This window comes from Pteropus vampyrus, unplaced genomic scaffold (assembly GCF_000151845.1).
Source record: "Pteropus vampyrus isolate Shadow unplaced genomic scaffold, Pvam_2.0 Scaffold95, whole genome shotgun sequence".
Lineage (NCBI taxonomy): Eukaryota > Metazoa > Chordata > Mammalia > Chiroptera > Pteropodidae > Pteropus > Pteropus vampyrus.
Genome location: NW_011888876.1, coordinates 5,257,584 through 5,273,173, shown reverse-complemented (window position 1 = coordinate 5,273,173; position 15,590 = coordinate 5,257,584). Strand labels below are relative to the sequence as shown.

The 15,590-nt window shown below is 47.5% G+C and overlaps 1 protein-coding gene across 1 annotated transcript in view; it reads right to left on the bottom strand.

Moving 5' to 3' along the window:
• DENND1A (DENN domain containing 1A) overlaps positions 1–15,590 on the bottom strand; it is a 457,019-nt gene that overhangs the window by 50,704 nt on the left and 390,725 nt on the right. Inside the window, exons 15-18 of the mRNA XM_023532960.1 lie at positions 14,326–14,366; positions 11,889–11,960; positions 10,601–10,657; positions 2,275–2,406 (exon numbers count right to left, since the gene is read on the bottom strand). Coding sequence (XP_023388728.1) covers positions 2,275–2,406; positions 10,601–10,657; positions 11,889–11,960; positions 14,326–14,366 — 302 coding nt within the window. The remainder of the gene's footprint in view (positions 1–2,274; positions 2,407–10,600; positions 10,658–11,888; positions 11,961–14,325; positions 14,367–15,590) is intronic.

Genomic DNA, 15,590 nt, shown 5'->3' with positions numbered 1-15,590 from the left:
ATTTTTGAAATGGAACTCAAAAGACTGTTCTTTGAGAAGAATGTGAAGTTCCTAAAACTCATGCCCGCCAGTAGTAGGTGCTCTTGAAATGCTGCTTGTTCCGGTCAACGGCCCATCAAACCAGGAGCCTGGGGAAGGACTGAAGGACAGCCAAGCATGGGGGCAAAGCCAGAAAGAGTTAAAAGAAAGGGTCTGTGGTTTCCCTGGCCCATCCCCCAGCAGCTAATCTGTCACCTAATGAAGAAGCGGCCGGCACAAGTGAGCTTAGCTGGCAGTTCACTTACAGCAAACTGATTAAGAATGTTCAACCAACAGCAGACTGTAGACCTTTCCAGAGAAAATAAATAGAGTGTAGACTGTATGCAAATGTGTTTGTCACTTTGACAGCACGTCTCAATTAAGGCATCTCGCGGCTGTGGGTAGGCTCAGCGGCTGCAGCTGTAAGGGAGAGCCCGCTGCATGGCTGATACTCGGGGCTTGACCTTAATCCGCATGCATGCATTAAAAAAAAACCCTGCCTTCCTGTACACTTGCATAATGCTGGCAGCCACGTGAGGGAAGTGACAAACGGGGAAAAAAAGCCACTTTCATCCTCTCCAGTTTACAGACCTGTGAAGGCACAGACAGCTCTTATTTCAACAGAATTTGGGGTGGCTTTTTTTAATTGTTTATCCCCCACCCGCGTGCACACACACTCTCTCTTATTCTGCATTTAGCTGGGAATGACATTAAAGCATCTCTACTTCTCGCCGGAATGGAAAGAAGGTCTTTCTCCATTTCAAATAGGGCCTCCTTTTTTGTGTTTCGAAATGGAATGTTTAACACCATGAAATCCCTCTCCCCCGCCCCCTCTTTCTCTGTAATGGGCTCCAAACTCCAGCGAGGGGCTCTTTTCATGGGAAGGTTGGCGTGTGCAGGAATGAGGACAAAGGCGGGCAGGAAGCTGGCTCTGGAACGCACGCTGCCGACAACTGGGGGGCTGGGCTTTCAGCAAACCCAGCTGGGGAGCCAGGGCAGGTTCCCCCAGCAGGGCCTGAACCCGCGCGCTGGGGCAGGGGGCGGGGGCGGCTCTCCAGGGGTGCAAGAGCCAGCACAGCTGGAAGATAAGCAGATGGACACTGCCCCATGGATGCTTCTTCCTTGTGCTACATTTCAATTTTTATAACATCTCTTTTAAGTGTAAAATCTGAAAAGAGGGGTGAACCTCCCCAAGTTTAAGATGTATGAATATATTAACTGAAAATACTGATCACAGAGAAAGAGTCTTAGGTCTTAACGAACTCACCCCTATAATAATAGCCCATAGTAATAGTGTCCTCAGTTCCCTTCATTTCTAAATAGCTCAATACCTGGTATGTAGTAGATACTTGATAAATACCCGTTAAAAACAGGACATTTTAAAGGTATGCTCCTAGCTCTTTTATGTTATAAAAAGGCAATCATATTTAAGATAAAATCACAGACTATTTTAATCATGCCTCACCTAATACATGTCTAAAGAACCAGGTGATTTCCGAATATCGCAAGAACCTTGCAAATTCCTGTTACGGTCATATCTTGCTAACGGAGCCATTTCTCCTAAATCAAAAAATTATGACTTGCCAACCAAGAGAATCATTTCGAGGGAAGCAGGGCAGGGTAGACAATTCTTTTCAACCAAAAATATAACCACTGGTAGGAAATAGATTTAAAACATTTTTCAGTTTCTATGCAGAGTACAATGTTTTACTTATGAGATAAGAAAACAGACAATGTTCAAACGCTCAGGTTGTCGAAAATAGTTGGTTAAAGAGTCGAATTTCTAGAACCACGGTGTGGCTGTTTACTCTGAGAAGCACGACTCCCGATATTGATTTTCAGGAAGTACATTAATAAAGAACTCCTAATTGATTTTTTTTTTTTAAGACTTCGCTGGTTGCCTTTTATTTGAAGGTGCAGAAAAGGGCCTGGGATGCTAAAGGGTTCTAATGAGATGCTTAGCTAACAGAGGCACCTTAAAGGAACGAAGTGCCTTGAAGTGGGGGAGGCGGCAGCTGCATTTAATGACTTCATTCAAGAGTTCGGCTAGTTTACGACCAGAGCCACGCTGCTTCCTCAAAAATTTTGAAAATTCACCGTCAAAATGTTTGCACCAAATAAACACTCGAAGGTGTACAAGCTCCACGGCGTTGTTTTGCCAAAAAGAGCTGAAATGAAAAACTGCCTGCTGCACGTGCTACAGCCTCCGCTAAGAAACCAACAAAACCCATCCAGCCGGCAGGCGAGGGCACATACCTGTCCGAAGTGGACTGTGATTGGCCTTCGGTCTTCTCGGAGCTTGGGGTCCTTGGCCTCCACCAGTGGGGACGGTGCAGTCTTTGGCAACTGCTCTTCCATGGTGGGGGCGCAGCCATTCTCCGCGATGTCCTGCAGGGAGAAGCCAGTCGAGGTTGATGTCGGGATCTCGGCACGTACAGTGAGCACAGGTGCTCCCTCCAACCCCAGCTAAGCGGCCTGCCACGGAACTCCCCTGGGACATTTAGAGCCTGTCCTTCTGCTGGAGGTGAAGGAAACGGAAGGCTAACTTGGCTCTTTGACTTTGAAGGATGAGAGAAACCAAAATCATACCCATTAAATTACAAAGACAATATAATAATTCACCATACTGGGGTTGTGGGGGGGGAGGACCCTTCATCCTACTACCTAACATGGCTATTTTCATTTTTACATATTCACTTTGTCCACATGCAGACATTTAAAAATTACTTGCGATCACAGCTCATCCATAATTTTACATTCTATTTGTTCCCTACTATATTATAAGCATCTCCGCGGTGTTATACAGTCATTATAATAATTTTAATGGATGCATAATATTTCACTGAGCCGATATAGAATAATTTAACAAATCGTTCTACTGCTACCAAGAATTTAGGCTGTTACTTTTCTTCCTTCTAAACAGCACAGTAATAAACACTGAAGTTTTTCTTTCTTTTGGATTATTTCTTTTACGGGAATCCCTAGGAATGAAATTACTAGGTCAAAAGATACAAGCATTTTTAAGGCTTTTTATTCATTCTACCAAATTGCTTTCCAATTTACACCACTACCAGCAATGGATGTGTTATCAGTTTCACAGTACTCGTTAGCCTTATCGTTTTAAAAATGTATCGCTAATTTAAGAGGTGAAAAATTAGATCTCATTGTTTTTAATTTGCATTACTTTGATTATTTGAGAGTGTGGACATTTCTTCCACAGTTGTGATGATGTTACTGTCTGTCTTTCTGGAAGAGACTGAAATCTGAGTTCGGATTCTATTTCTTGGAGAAAATGGAGGGAACCACAATAATATTTTTAAATTCAGAAGTTTACATTTAATTTGTACTCATAAAGTCAAATTAAAGGAAAGGAAAAACCCCAATGTGAAAAAGGCAGGTAATGGCTCATCTGGCTAATGCTGGCAGCTGACTATACACATGGTTCTTTGGGGAATGGGTGGTGCCCACTTGTGCAATGAGGACCTCATCCTTTATTCAAGTCAGGAAAGTTGCTTAAATCGTCATTGGAGCAAGGCAGAGAAGAAATGCACAAATAAAATATGTTTAACTCACTATTCAAATAAAAATAACTCACAGAAATAATAAATTTCCAATTATTTTGATTGCAAAAAAGATACACATTGTGGTCAACAATACACGCACCCTTAGCACTCATTAAATTCTAAACATAAAGACTTGATCATTGGTTGCTCTTAATTTCTCAGCCAAAGAGAATGGTGGCACATGGTGGAAATTGGTCCTTTATTGAATAACGCATTAAAGATGAAACAGATGTTACATCTGTGAGCCTCAGTCTTACCTGTGTAATGGGGATATGGTAGCTATGAGGAGTAAAGGAGATAATGCAACATAAAAGTGTCTAGGACATTATTAATAACGTACTATATATGGTACTCAGTAATAATCGAATACCTGTTGATAAGGTGTTCAAAAAACTAGGAATCTGTGTGTGTGTGTGTGTGTGTGTGTGTGTGTATGCGCATGTGTGTGTGTGTGTGTGTAAAGTCAACCCCATACACCTAGCTAATGCCTCTGTTCTGCTTGGTAAGGACACAAGGGATGAGGACTTTTTGTTTTTGCAGGCAGGGCTTGCATCAAGTGGCCCGTAAGTCTTGGCCTGGCTCAGGCTCAGTGATGAGAGAGGTTGCCGACAGCCAATTAGAAAGGGCTCTTTTGGAAAGAGGGCTGACCTAAGGTGCTCAGGTCAAGTGGAACAAAGGGTCAGGGCTAGGGGGTTTGGTGGGGGGGAGGGAGAGGGGACGACTCCTTTTTCGCCAGAAAGTAGCAAAGGGCATAAGGGGCATTTGGGATCTGGAGGGGTTACGGAAAGGACAGCCACAAAAGGTTGAGTAAAGCCAAACTAAAAAAATTTCACTTTTTGTTTAGGAAAAATATTGCACGTGTATATGAGTGATTGGCTGAAAAAAAGGAAAAAAAAAAACGGAGCAGTAAGGTAACACAGTAAAAATATCGATAGTGATGAAACCTGTAAAATGACAGCTATTTAGAAAATGTACGCGGTAGTTTTGGGAAAGCGTCTTAGTTAAGCTTATGCGTAAAAACATCGTCTCCTAGTTTTGTTTCTACCACCAACTAGCGGTCTGATTTTTCCAACTCACTCAACCTCTCTGCAACCTATTTCTTTATTTTTACAATGGGGAGACCACCACCTGCTTGAGAAACTTCAAAGCCACTGGGACAATGAGTTAAATGGAATGAGATGTGAGGAAGCTTTGAAAAAAACGTGACAGTACCGTGCAAATTGAATGTTAGATCCTTATCCTGCAAAAAAACGGGAAGAGCACCATCTCCAAAGAAACCTGCCCCGTGGCGAGCGCCTCCTACTGGCAGGCACTTTCCTAGATCCTGACCTTTCCCTGCCCCACTTTGCGCAACTACCATGAGGTGAAGAGGAGGGGCATCACTCTTTTACAGGTGAGGAAACGGGGCTCGGAGAGAGCAACTTCCCCAAGGCCACAGAGCCAGAAAGTAGAGGAACCCAGAGCTGTGTGATTTTAGGCCTCTAAACCTTATCACCCTTAACAACAGCACAAGGGAAGGCATTGAGTTGAGAAGGTGCTTAACAAGTCAGCGGCCGTGATCGCCTTCTTAGAAACCCTTTTTCTTACATGATCCTATGCTGCCATGCCTTATGATACCTGGACACCGACTTATCTTATCCCTATAGGCTGTGAATTCTTTGGGGTTTGAGTTCTCTGCTCCAGAGCCTTGAACGCAGTAAATGCTCTCCAATAAATCTTTGTACAGCTGAGCTTCACCTTTGGAAGGCTAATATGTCCAACACACAAATGTGCTTGTGTGTCAAAAAGCAGTGCAGCACATTAATTTTTTTTTTTTAGCTAGAAGACCCGAAGGTGCAAAGGCTTCTCTCAAAGTCTCGGGCCTTGTCCACCAGCGCATTCACTCTGCGCGATTTCTTCCACCAGGGGAAGGACAACTGCTTCCTCTCTGGGGAGTAGAGTGTGGGAGGAGCCCCGGCCAAGAAAGAGATGGGGCCATTTCACATCCTCGACTGCATCTACCATCAGAGATGTTACCCATAGAAGGGATCCAGTGACAGCCAGTCTTGCTCCCATGATTAAAGAAGTTGTGGCCTATGAGCTCACTGAGAAGGTGCCGGCAAAAAAAACTTGGGAAAAACGGCACTTCCATTTCCTTCTGGTGGGAACACAAATTGGCAACTTATGTCAACACCCTAAAGAGGTGCATGCCCTTTGGCCCATTAATTTCATTTCTAGAAATGTATCCTAAAGAAATAATTAAGAATCCCTGAGAGGTTTTATCTATGAGGACATTTGCCTAGAAAAGACTGGAACTGACATAAGCATCTAACAATGGGGCTGATTAAATAATGTATATGTGTGTCCATCGGATAAAATCTCATGCAGCTATTTAAAACAATGACATGTGGGAGAAACAGTCAGTGGCCTGGGAAATGTTTAGGATATAGTAAGTGAAAATTCAAGCTACAAAATGAGATCATTTTCTTTTTGCTTCTCTGATTTGTTGAATTTTCTTCAAGAAACATGTTTTTTGTTTGTAAACAAACAACAACAACAAACCCTGACCATTGAAATGTCATTTAAAAAAAGCAAAACCAAGAAAGCTGACAGGAGGGGTAAATCTGTTCCTGAAACCACACAGAAGGAAGACACTAGACAGAGCTGCAGATCAGAGGCCACCACAGGGTGGCAGATCTCTTCCCAGGAGCCCTGTGGCTCAGCTCAGGGCATGGGGGTCTTAGAAGTTTACATCGGCTGGTAAAGCAAAGGGGCTGGAAAATAGTTCCATTCCTATCCCTTCCCTAAGCATTTGCTAAGATCCAAAATTGTGACAGATCAAATCTCTGCCTGTTTGTGGAAGGCAAAGACAGCACATGGGAAGTCCTTGGAGAGAGTACCCATGAGAAGCCAGGGGGCAGGAACCCGGAGGGGGCAGGGGGCTCTCAGTGTCCCTGGGCAGGAGCTGGGCAGGGGCTGGACGGGGAAGGAGCTAGGGATATGGCTTCATGAGGCAGAGATGTGAGTAGAGCATTCCCAGCCCTGGGGCGCTAGAAAGCACAGCTTGGTTAAGTGATCCGGCAGCTGGGGCATCCAAGAGCCTCCTGGCCAAGGAGGTGGACGGTTTGAAAGGTCTGGAAGGTCTGAACCAGGGGAGTGACTGGGTCAGAGCTGTGCTGCAGGAACTCTGCTGTGTGGATGACTGAAAGGTTTTTCCCAAGCTGGGGGAGGGGGGGTGCACGTGGGGGTGGGCAGACCGGCTGCTCCGGATGTGGGGTATGAGGAATGGGACAGGGCGCAAATTCTAATTTACTGAGCGGCCACTAAGTGCTGCTGTTAAACCCATTACCTCTTCTAAGCCTTAGATCAATCCGGTAAAAATCTCTAAATCTAATCCTTAGAATAAGCCAGTAAAAATCTCTAATTTCTCTTTGTTTATAGAAGAGAAAAACTAGGTTCAGAGAGGTCAAGTAACTTACTCAAGGTCACACAGTTGAGACCTTACACAATCAGCACTGAATCCAGCTCGTCTGCCTCAGAAGCCCCAGTACCAGTCCATGGTGTTGGTGTGAGGTGGGGACCTGACCGTCTCCAGCTTGGACTGCTGGTCTCCATTTCCAGTCTGCTTCGTACCACGACAAATTAAAATAGGAACACAGATACCAAAATAGAGTCCAGAGCTGGAATTTCCATGATTGAGGCTGCAGCCTGTCTGGAGACGGGGAGCTGACAGTTGTGTGATAAGGTGTGAAAATGTCTGTTCTGCAGGAGTCTACCTCCATCTCCCGGTCCCACGCACGCTTACTGACTCCCTTCAATGCACTAGGAAACGTCTGGCCTTCGCTAACCCAACTGTGAATTCGATTCTTTTAATCACAGAAACTAAATCAACAAGCTCGATTAAACTGTCAAAGATCAAAGATTCAGAAACTTTAAAAGGAGCTGTGAAATGGGCTGATTCGATAAAATCATTTTGATACTGAAGAAAAAAGGTAATTTTCCAGGGGTTCCCCAATAGGCAAAAAAAAAAAAAAAGAGAAAGAAAAAAAGAAAAAGAAAAAGAAAGACATCCTTATGTGAATATCTTAATGTTCTCTGCAGGTGAGGAGGAACAGGTATGTGCCTGCCGCTTTTGAAAGGGGGCATCCCGAGGCCGGCCCCGAGCACGACGTTCTTGCGACAGTTGACAGTCGCAAGCCCAGCCAGGCGGCCTTCTTCCGCAGGCCAGGTCTGGCAGGAGACGCTCTGGAGGAAAATGCTCCATTCTCCCTTCAGAAAGAGACGCCCAGGCAGCATCTTTGCCATTTCTCTGCTTTCTAATTTTGAGCAAGTCAGGCTTCAAAGGAGGCCGAGCTATAGACGAACTTGACCACCTTGCTCCATTTATCCAGAGAAATATGTTATCTGTCCTTTTTTTTGTTGTTGTTGGGCTGAAGCAGCGCAGGTATGGAATAAAGCCACACCACAGCATCTATTACAATTATTTGCCGATGGTCACACGGACGCCCTGAAAGCTCCCGTTTCAGATGCTTTGAAAATCTGCAGCACAAATGAACAAGGGCTGGAGAAGGGGCCCTGCTCGGTCATATTAGAGACGGACCCTCCACTCACCATGGTGACCTCTCCACAGGTCGGCCCCACATTCTCTATTTGCAATTCAAACCCAAGGCGTGAGCACAGAGGGCAGGATGGGGTTCTTGATTATGTCTGCGAGGTCACCATCGCTATGCCGCGTTAGAGGGGGCCAGGTGGCAACCCAGTACATTTGAAAATTGGGTCTTTGTTGGGAATTGCTCCCGTTTCATAGCAGAAACCAAACTGGAGGTGTCTGTACTACACGGATATCTGGGGAGCCACACAGATACATGTTGCCACGTAGAGAGGAGGGGAACAAAAAAGCCCCGGAAATATTTTCTACTGCGGCGAGAGAGGTCGGATGAAGCCAGATCCCAAATGAGCTCAAGAACGGGGGGCTGCGGGGCGCTCGGGGCGCTGCGGGAGGCCAAGTCCCACCCACGCCCACCACGGCTGGACTTTCAATTACAAAGGAGCGGTTCTTTCCCCCAAGAACCACTGCAAAGTATCAGGTCTGGAGAGATCTGTAAGACCGAAGGGGGGGGGAAAGTGAAAATTGAACAGGGTGCACTAATGGATCTGTCAACAATCTGACGGTGACAAGCCACATTTCTATAAAATGCCTTCACCATGCGTGTCACCTGAAATGTACTGACACTCTGCGTAGAACGTTATCTCCTGAAGCTGCTCTTGAATGCGACTGGCAGGGGGAAGAGGACACGGAGAGGAGAAGCTCAGCTTCGGACCCCGAGGGAGATGGCGTGGAAGGAGAGCGATCTAGATCGTTTAAGGAAACCTCTGAACGGCATCGTCAAAAAACCCGAGCTTAACCGGTAATTTGCAGAAATGATACGAATCACGAAAAGGGGATTTTGGTAACGCTGTGTGCAGGTGGTGGGAGGCGGGGCGTGTGGAGGGGCCCCTTTCTCCGCTTATCTTGAGAACATTCTAATGCCAGTCCGAGCCTCGGATCTAGACATCGAGGAGGGAAAATCTGGTGAGAGAATTCCTGCCTCCCCGCCACTCCATTTAACATCCAGTTCGGTTACACGTGACTGGGATAGGGGATAAAAAGGTGTATTTAGAGATGTAAATAGCATCCAAGCAACGCATCTCACCTGCCGCTCTCCGGCAGGACGCAGCAGACCAGTTAAGGTCTATCTGGGTTTACGTTAACATACAGGATTTTTATCGTAGGACCTGAATCTCAGCTGTCAAAAATTCACTTTCAGCTGAAACTAAGAATTTAAATGCTTAGTCAGAGCAAATTATTCTGCAATTAAAAGAAAGGCATCAACTCCTTTGACCACTTCAAGTTAATTAGAGGTCCTTTCTGACTTCATAAAATTACAACTGCTTTCAGCTTTTAACAAACTGCCGAGATAGACAAAGGCTCGTGTTCGAGCGGCACATTCGGGGTGTGGGGTAAGGAAGGAAGTGATCCCAGACCTCTTTTGGTGAACAAAACACCTGTTTCAGGAAGGCAGCACGAAACACTGCAGCGGCAGGTAGGAGCACAGACGCTGGGAGTAGATGGATCTGGAATCCAATCTTGGCTCAAACAGTGTGACCCGTGGGCAAACGACTTTGCCTTTGCCTTTGCCTTTGCACCACAGTCTCCATACACAAGAATGGGAACGACCGCCCCCAGGGTGGTTCTAAGAATTAAAGGCAAAGCTCCTATAGCCTGGACCACTTTTAATGAAGGGCGGGAATAATAATGACAACGGGGACATTCACAACAATGTGAAAAATGCCCCTCTGTTCTATATATCTCCACTCCCCCACGCCCCCCACCTCCTCACCCCCAGGTGCAAGTATTGCGAAGCAGGCAGGGGCCTCTTAGCCCGGATGTAGCCTGGATGATTTCCTACGATTTTACTGGTGGCCTAAGAAGACCAGTCAGAGCCTCTTCCTGCCCCTCAGGCGTCTCAACATGAATTGCTGGGCTCCTCTCGGTCAAAACCACCATCTGAGGACAGCCTCCAGTGTCCTCCTTAAACCTGCCCTCAGAGCCCTGTGTCCGCATGGCGGCCTCGTGCATGCCGGGACCGCGGTAGTCATCTCCTTGGAGATGCTTCTTGGTTTTGGTTTCAACCAGCCCCAGGGCAGAGGACCGGTGCAGGAGGGAGTGGTGTTCAGATGGGGAGGCCGGGCCAGAGCCAATTTCTACAGACCCCGTGGACCCTGCGCCCGGGGTGGTGGGAGGGCAAGGGACCGACGGACAACGGTACCTGAACTTGCTTGCCTTTGTGGGTTTAAGCCAGAGTCTTAATGTTATTTGAAGACAGTTTTTTGTCTGTGAATATTTATAACAGTGTGAAAACTCCCGGACAGCTGGTAATGCATTTTGAAGTGTGCTAACAACACCGTATCAAACAGTCCTCTATTGATCACATCAGACTTTCTGTGGCCACGCATTTCATACACGGTGCTTATACATTTTGAATAAGAACTTCAAGTACCTTTTGCTTCAAGCGGTTTTTCACCTCTTTTATTCCCATTTTTGCATGATCTTTTGCCTGCATGAAAAATTAATTTAAGTTAAGATTCCCTTTCTGTTTCCAGCAGGGACTATGCTTGATTTCAGTCCGTTGCCAATCACCTTTTCTGATGACTAGAAAAAGGAAGGAAAAATGGGATCATCAAGTTGAAAACATAATGGCTATGAAAACAAATACAATGTTAAAAGGTTAAAAAAAAAAAAACCCTTAAAGAGGCTACAGAGATTTTATTTTCTGCATTTTTGATGGCACTGATTCCCCCCCACCCACCACCCCCGCCCCTTTTCCAAAGCCCTTCTTCTGCTCTCTATAATTATTTATCTCAGCAGCCTGGTGACAGCTACCAGTAAGACCAGAGCAGCAGCTTTGCTGGCTGCAAGATTCAGAATACCTACCTATTGCATTTCACTAGGGCAGGGCCTCAGGACCAGTTTTCTGCCCAGGCTGAATGGCCTGGACGGATATATCTCTGGGCTGCTCCAGTGCCACGATACCCTGGCTTTTATTTTGTCATTTCAGACCTGTGTGGTTCTGCTGGCAGCCACCCACCCCATTAAAGTAACTACAATTTAAGCATGGAAAGGACTAACACAATTAAAAATGGAAATAAAACAAAACCGCCCTAGTTAAGTGGCTCGGAGTCAAATTAGCAAGCAAGAGAAATCATGAGAAAAAAAAAAAAACTACTTGAGGCTTGTAAAAGATGGAGCATCGGGAACTGACGGGTTCTCCTATTTTCACTCTGCTGTGGGCACGAGTTTCACAAACAATGCATTTCCTATAGGGCAGTGATGAGAGAGATGATGAATTTGGGACAAAAATTAGAGGGTGTGTCCCACCATGAACATGCTTCCGTAACCTGCAAAGGAGCTGCTTTATTTGGACATAATAACGGGGATACACACAGGAAACGTTTGTCAGAACACCCGAGAGAACATACCCCACCAGGCCTTAGGGGCACAGACACGGAGCAGCAGAATTCTGCCCACCCAGTCTATATTTTAAAAGCTAAAACCAGTAGCCTCCCATTTCCCCCACAGCAACTGTAGGCAGAAACGCTTTAAATTAAAAACGTCACTGACCTGGTCATAAAATATCAACGCTAAATGATTCTAAGGGCACTGAGAGTTTTAGGAAACAGCACGGTAGCCTCCGAGTCATCTCTGCACATAGGATCAGGTATATTTAAGAGTCTCGTCATGCTAAGGAACAGATCTGTGTGGGTCCTGAGACCAAGACCAGTACTTACAAACTTATAGACGGTCTTCATGGCTGGGTTTGCTTTCGTTTTCACAGTATTCAGAATTGCTCCACTTCCTTTCTATAATAAAAATGTCAATTAGCAATTTGGACTGAAGATATAGTAGGCCAACACCAACAAAGACTGCTTCTCTTTAATCAAGTTAAGCAACACTTCGAGAGTGTGTAACTTAATTAGAGGAACAGGCCTCGATGGTAACTGGTCTCAGGCAATTAGTTACGGCCATGGCAGAATCACCATGGGTGGGTATGGGGGGTGGTGTTGGGGATAAGGATGGTGATAACTAGCTGAGGGGGGACTCTAGGCTCAGTATTTTGCTTGGCACCTGTCCACTGCCTGCAAGAAAAGGCCCTCTCTGAAGCAAGGTTTTCTTCGCAATAACCTACGGCTTCTAGTCACCTCAGAGAGCATCAAGGTAAGTTTCATAAGAATGGACTCTAGCTAATACCAAGCTGGGGTAGACACTTGGGGGCCTGACCAGCCAGGGCTAGCTGGCTGCTCTGGAAATATGCTCCCCTCAGCTAGGCGCCTTCCTTCCCTTACCCTGGTTTTCTGTGTTGTTTTTAAATCGGTCTGGTAGGCTGCCTTCCTTAACTTCTGTATCTTGAGAAAAGGGAAGAATGAACAGCCATAAATGTTAATCATGGCTTTAGTGTAAACCCAACATACCGATTTCTTGGCTCGGTTTCTTTAGGAGAGCAGGAGGGGAGGAGGAAGAGAAGCGGGCCGGGCTTTCCCAGTCCACAGAGGAGGCGATGCATGCACGTGAGGTGCCGAAGCCCAGACGACACTTTGGGGGGGCTCACAGAGTGGGTGCCCCACGTTAGGCTCTGAAGGTACCGAGCCACAGGAAGGCCGCTCTCTGCCTTCAAGGACCTCCAGTCCACGTGGTGCCCCAGGGTCCACAGCTACAGCCTAAGGTGATGAGAGCTGCACCGGCTGTGTGTGCTTGTGCGGAGGCAGCTCATCATTCAGGAGGTCAGAGGAGGCTTTAGAGGATGAACCATCTGGCCTGGTCCGTGAAGGATGCGTAGGAGTTCGTTAGCAGGGGGCATGGTGGGTAGGAAGGGTAAGAACATCCTAGATATAGGAAATCGCACATAGAAAGTGCACGAGCTGAAAAGCCACAGCGTGTCTGTGAGTAACGAGTGGCCAGTGTACCGTGGGAGGAATGACGAGCAGGGCTGAGAGGCCCGATGGGGTCAGCTCGCGAAGGGCCAGGCTAAGCAGTCTACATACACTCTAGAGGTTTTAATCAAATGCATCACGTAATCGGATGTGCAGTGGTGCGGAAAGGTAAGCCCAACTGGTTTGAACAGACAGAGAGACTGGATCCAGTGGGTACATAAAAGAATGAGATGTAGTATTACAGTTATTGGGATTAACTTTTAGCACAATTTTTTTAACTGCTCATATTAGAAAATGCGAGCTTTAATTAAAAACATTACAATCTGACCTAGAAAGCACTCTGTGTTGTTGTAGGACAATATGAAATTTTCACCTACTCATTTATTCCACTCTGCTTTCCAAAATTACTCAGTATTCTATTTCAATGGTCCTTTGGAGTAGTAAAACTCTCTTTATCAATCAATCAACAAGTCCTTATTGCTTGTCTATGATTTGCCAAGTGCCCTGTTTGGTCATCCAAGAAGAACAAAAGAAGTCTTTCACTGAGGAGCTGCTTACTCTCGGCCAACTGCAGCCACTTCCAAGGGACCCGCCTTGGCAGCCGTGCACTTGGCCCGCAAGCAGGAGAGAACACTTATCACATTATGTTGGAGTTGCCTGTTTACGTGCCTGCCTTCCCAACAAGATGGGGAGCTCCCCAGCACAGGGCCTGTGTCTGCTCCCCACTGTACCCCCAGTCCCCAGCATGGTGCCCGGCGCACAGGCCTTCCGTACGTGCTCACCGATAAACCCGTGTAAGAGAAAGGCAAGAATCTGAATTCTGTAGTGGCTTCTGAAGCCCTAAACGCCTCGTTTCCTATACAACAGAAAACTGTTCACAACAGTGAGGGGATGCAAAACTCTCAGTGACGTGTTCCCCATCTTCCCAGGAGCCTTGGCTGTGAAAAAACTGCAGAGCAGCAAGGGATACATTTCTAGTTTTCCCATGAAGATACCCCAATTGCACTGGCCCTAAAAGGAGACACCTGGAAATGCTTTACTATGACAACATCCATGTGACAGGCCTTGGCCAGCTTCCTGAGGTGAGGAAGCTTCTCCTGGCTCTCGCCCTCACCAGGCATGGTTTGGATAGCCTCATCCTGCGAGCCTCCACCTGGCTTCACAAACAAAAGCATCTTCAGCTGAGAGAACAAAGTGCCCCAGGCCAAATGACAGCCTTGTGGGTGGCAGGGGAAGCGGAAGGCTGCCAGGAGGCTAAGGAGGGGCCCAGGTGGCTCTGAGGGGGGTGCACACTTACCCGGACTGTGGAGAGCCACTGATGGTACAGTTTATCGCTGCCTGTGGAAAGAGGAGTCAGAGAAGCTGTCATTTAAAGCAGTCACGTGCCCTCGGGAGTTCTTCCAATTGCTTCCAGCAGGAGGACTTGGCAAAGCACGCGGAGGCTCCCACGCCTCACCTCCTGAAGGAAGCGGCAGCCAGTTGCCCCCACGGGCTTTCTTTCTCAGACAGAGATCTGATCCTACCAGTGCCCTGAGGACACACCTACGCCCTTCTCGCTGCCTCCTGGACGGAGGGCAGACCCCTTGGCAGCCCGGCTTCTCTTCCCCTGTCTCGTTCCGGCACCGCCCACCCTCTGCCTCTCCATCCTGGGCCACTGAGGCTCTGACCTTGAGGACCTACCTCGGGCTCCCTGACCACGCGCCCTGCAGGCCTCCGCTCCCTCGTAAACGCTGTTCCCCTGGCCTGGCCCCCGCTGCCTACTCTCCCTGCTGAGTACGCAACGGCCAGCTCACAGGTCACTTCCTCTGCCAGCTCCTCCTAGTCCTCTGAGCAGTGCTCCAATGTAAGGAGCACTCGATCAGAGGTCCCTAGCCCCTGAAATCCTGGGCGCCACCCCAGGGCAGGAAGCACGGGGCCGCGTGCCCCAGCGTACGCACACCGCAAGACACGCACTCGGCACGCCTGAGTAGTGACGGAGAAAGAGGGAGGAGGTGTTGTTGGGGAACGTGTTCATTTTAAGGGGTGGGCTAAGAAGGTCTGATCAGTAAACAGCTTTTCTAGATGCTCCGAGTGACCTGACTTAGCAACACATAGAGCCCGTCTCCTCAGGACGGCCAGTCAGCTGTTGGAGTCCGCTCTGCCTGCCCGCTTCGTGAAGCTCCCGTTACACCGTGAGAATTCTTGGAGCCTCCTTCTAACCGCACGGAAACCCGTTTCTACTCCTCCCTCACGGGTTTAATGTGCATTTGTCTTGAGCTGTGCATCTCTTCCTCCTGCCGGTCTAAAGCCCCCTGAGGGCAGAACCGGATCCTCTGTTTCTTCCTTCCCCGAGCTCTGGCCACTGCAGGTGCTCAGGAAAGGCCTGTCAACGGTCCACTATCACTGTCCGCAGATGTGCACGCTGGTTTATGGAGTCATCGTGCTCTCCAGGCAGTGTGGCCTGGTCGGGCCCGTAGAAGGGGTTTTGTAGGTGACATTCTGCCTGGCTCTGAGTGTACGGACCGCCGTTGGAGTGTCAGCATAGTCCAGACAAGGCACATGCTCGGCAATAAGAGGGGCCGG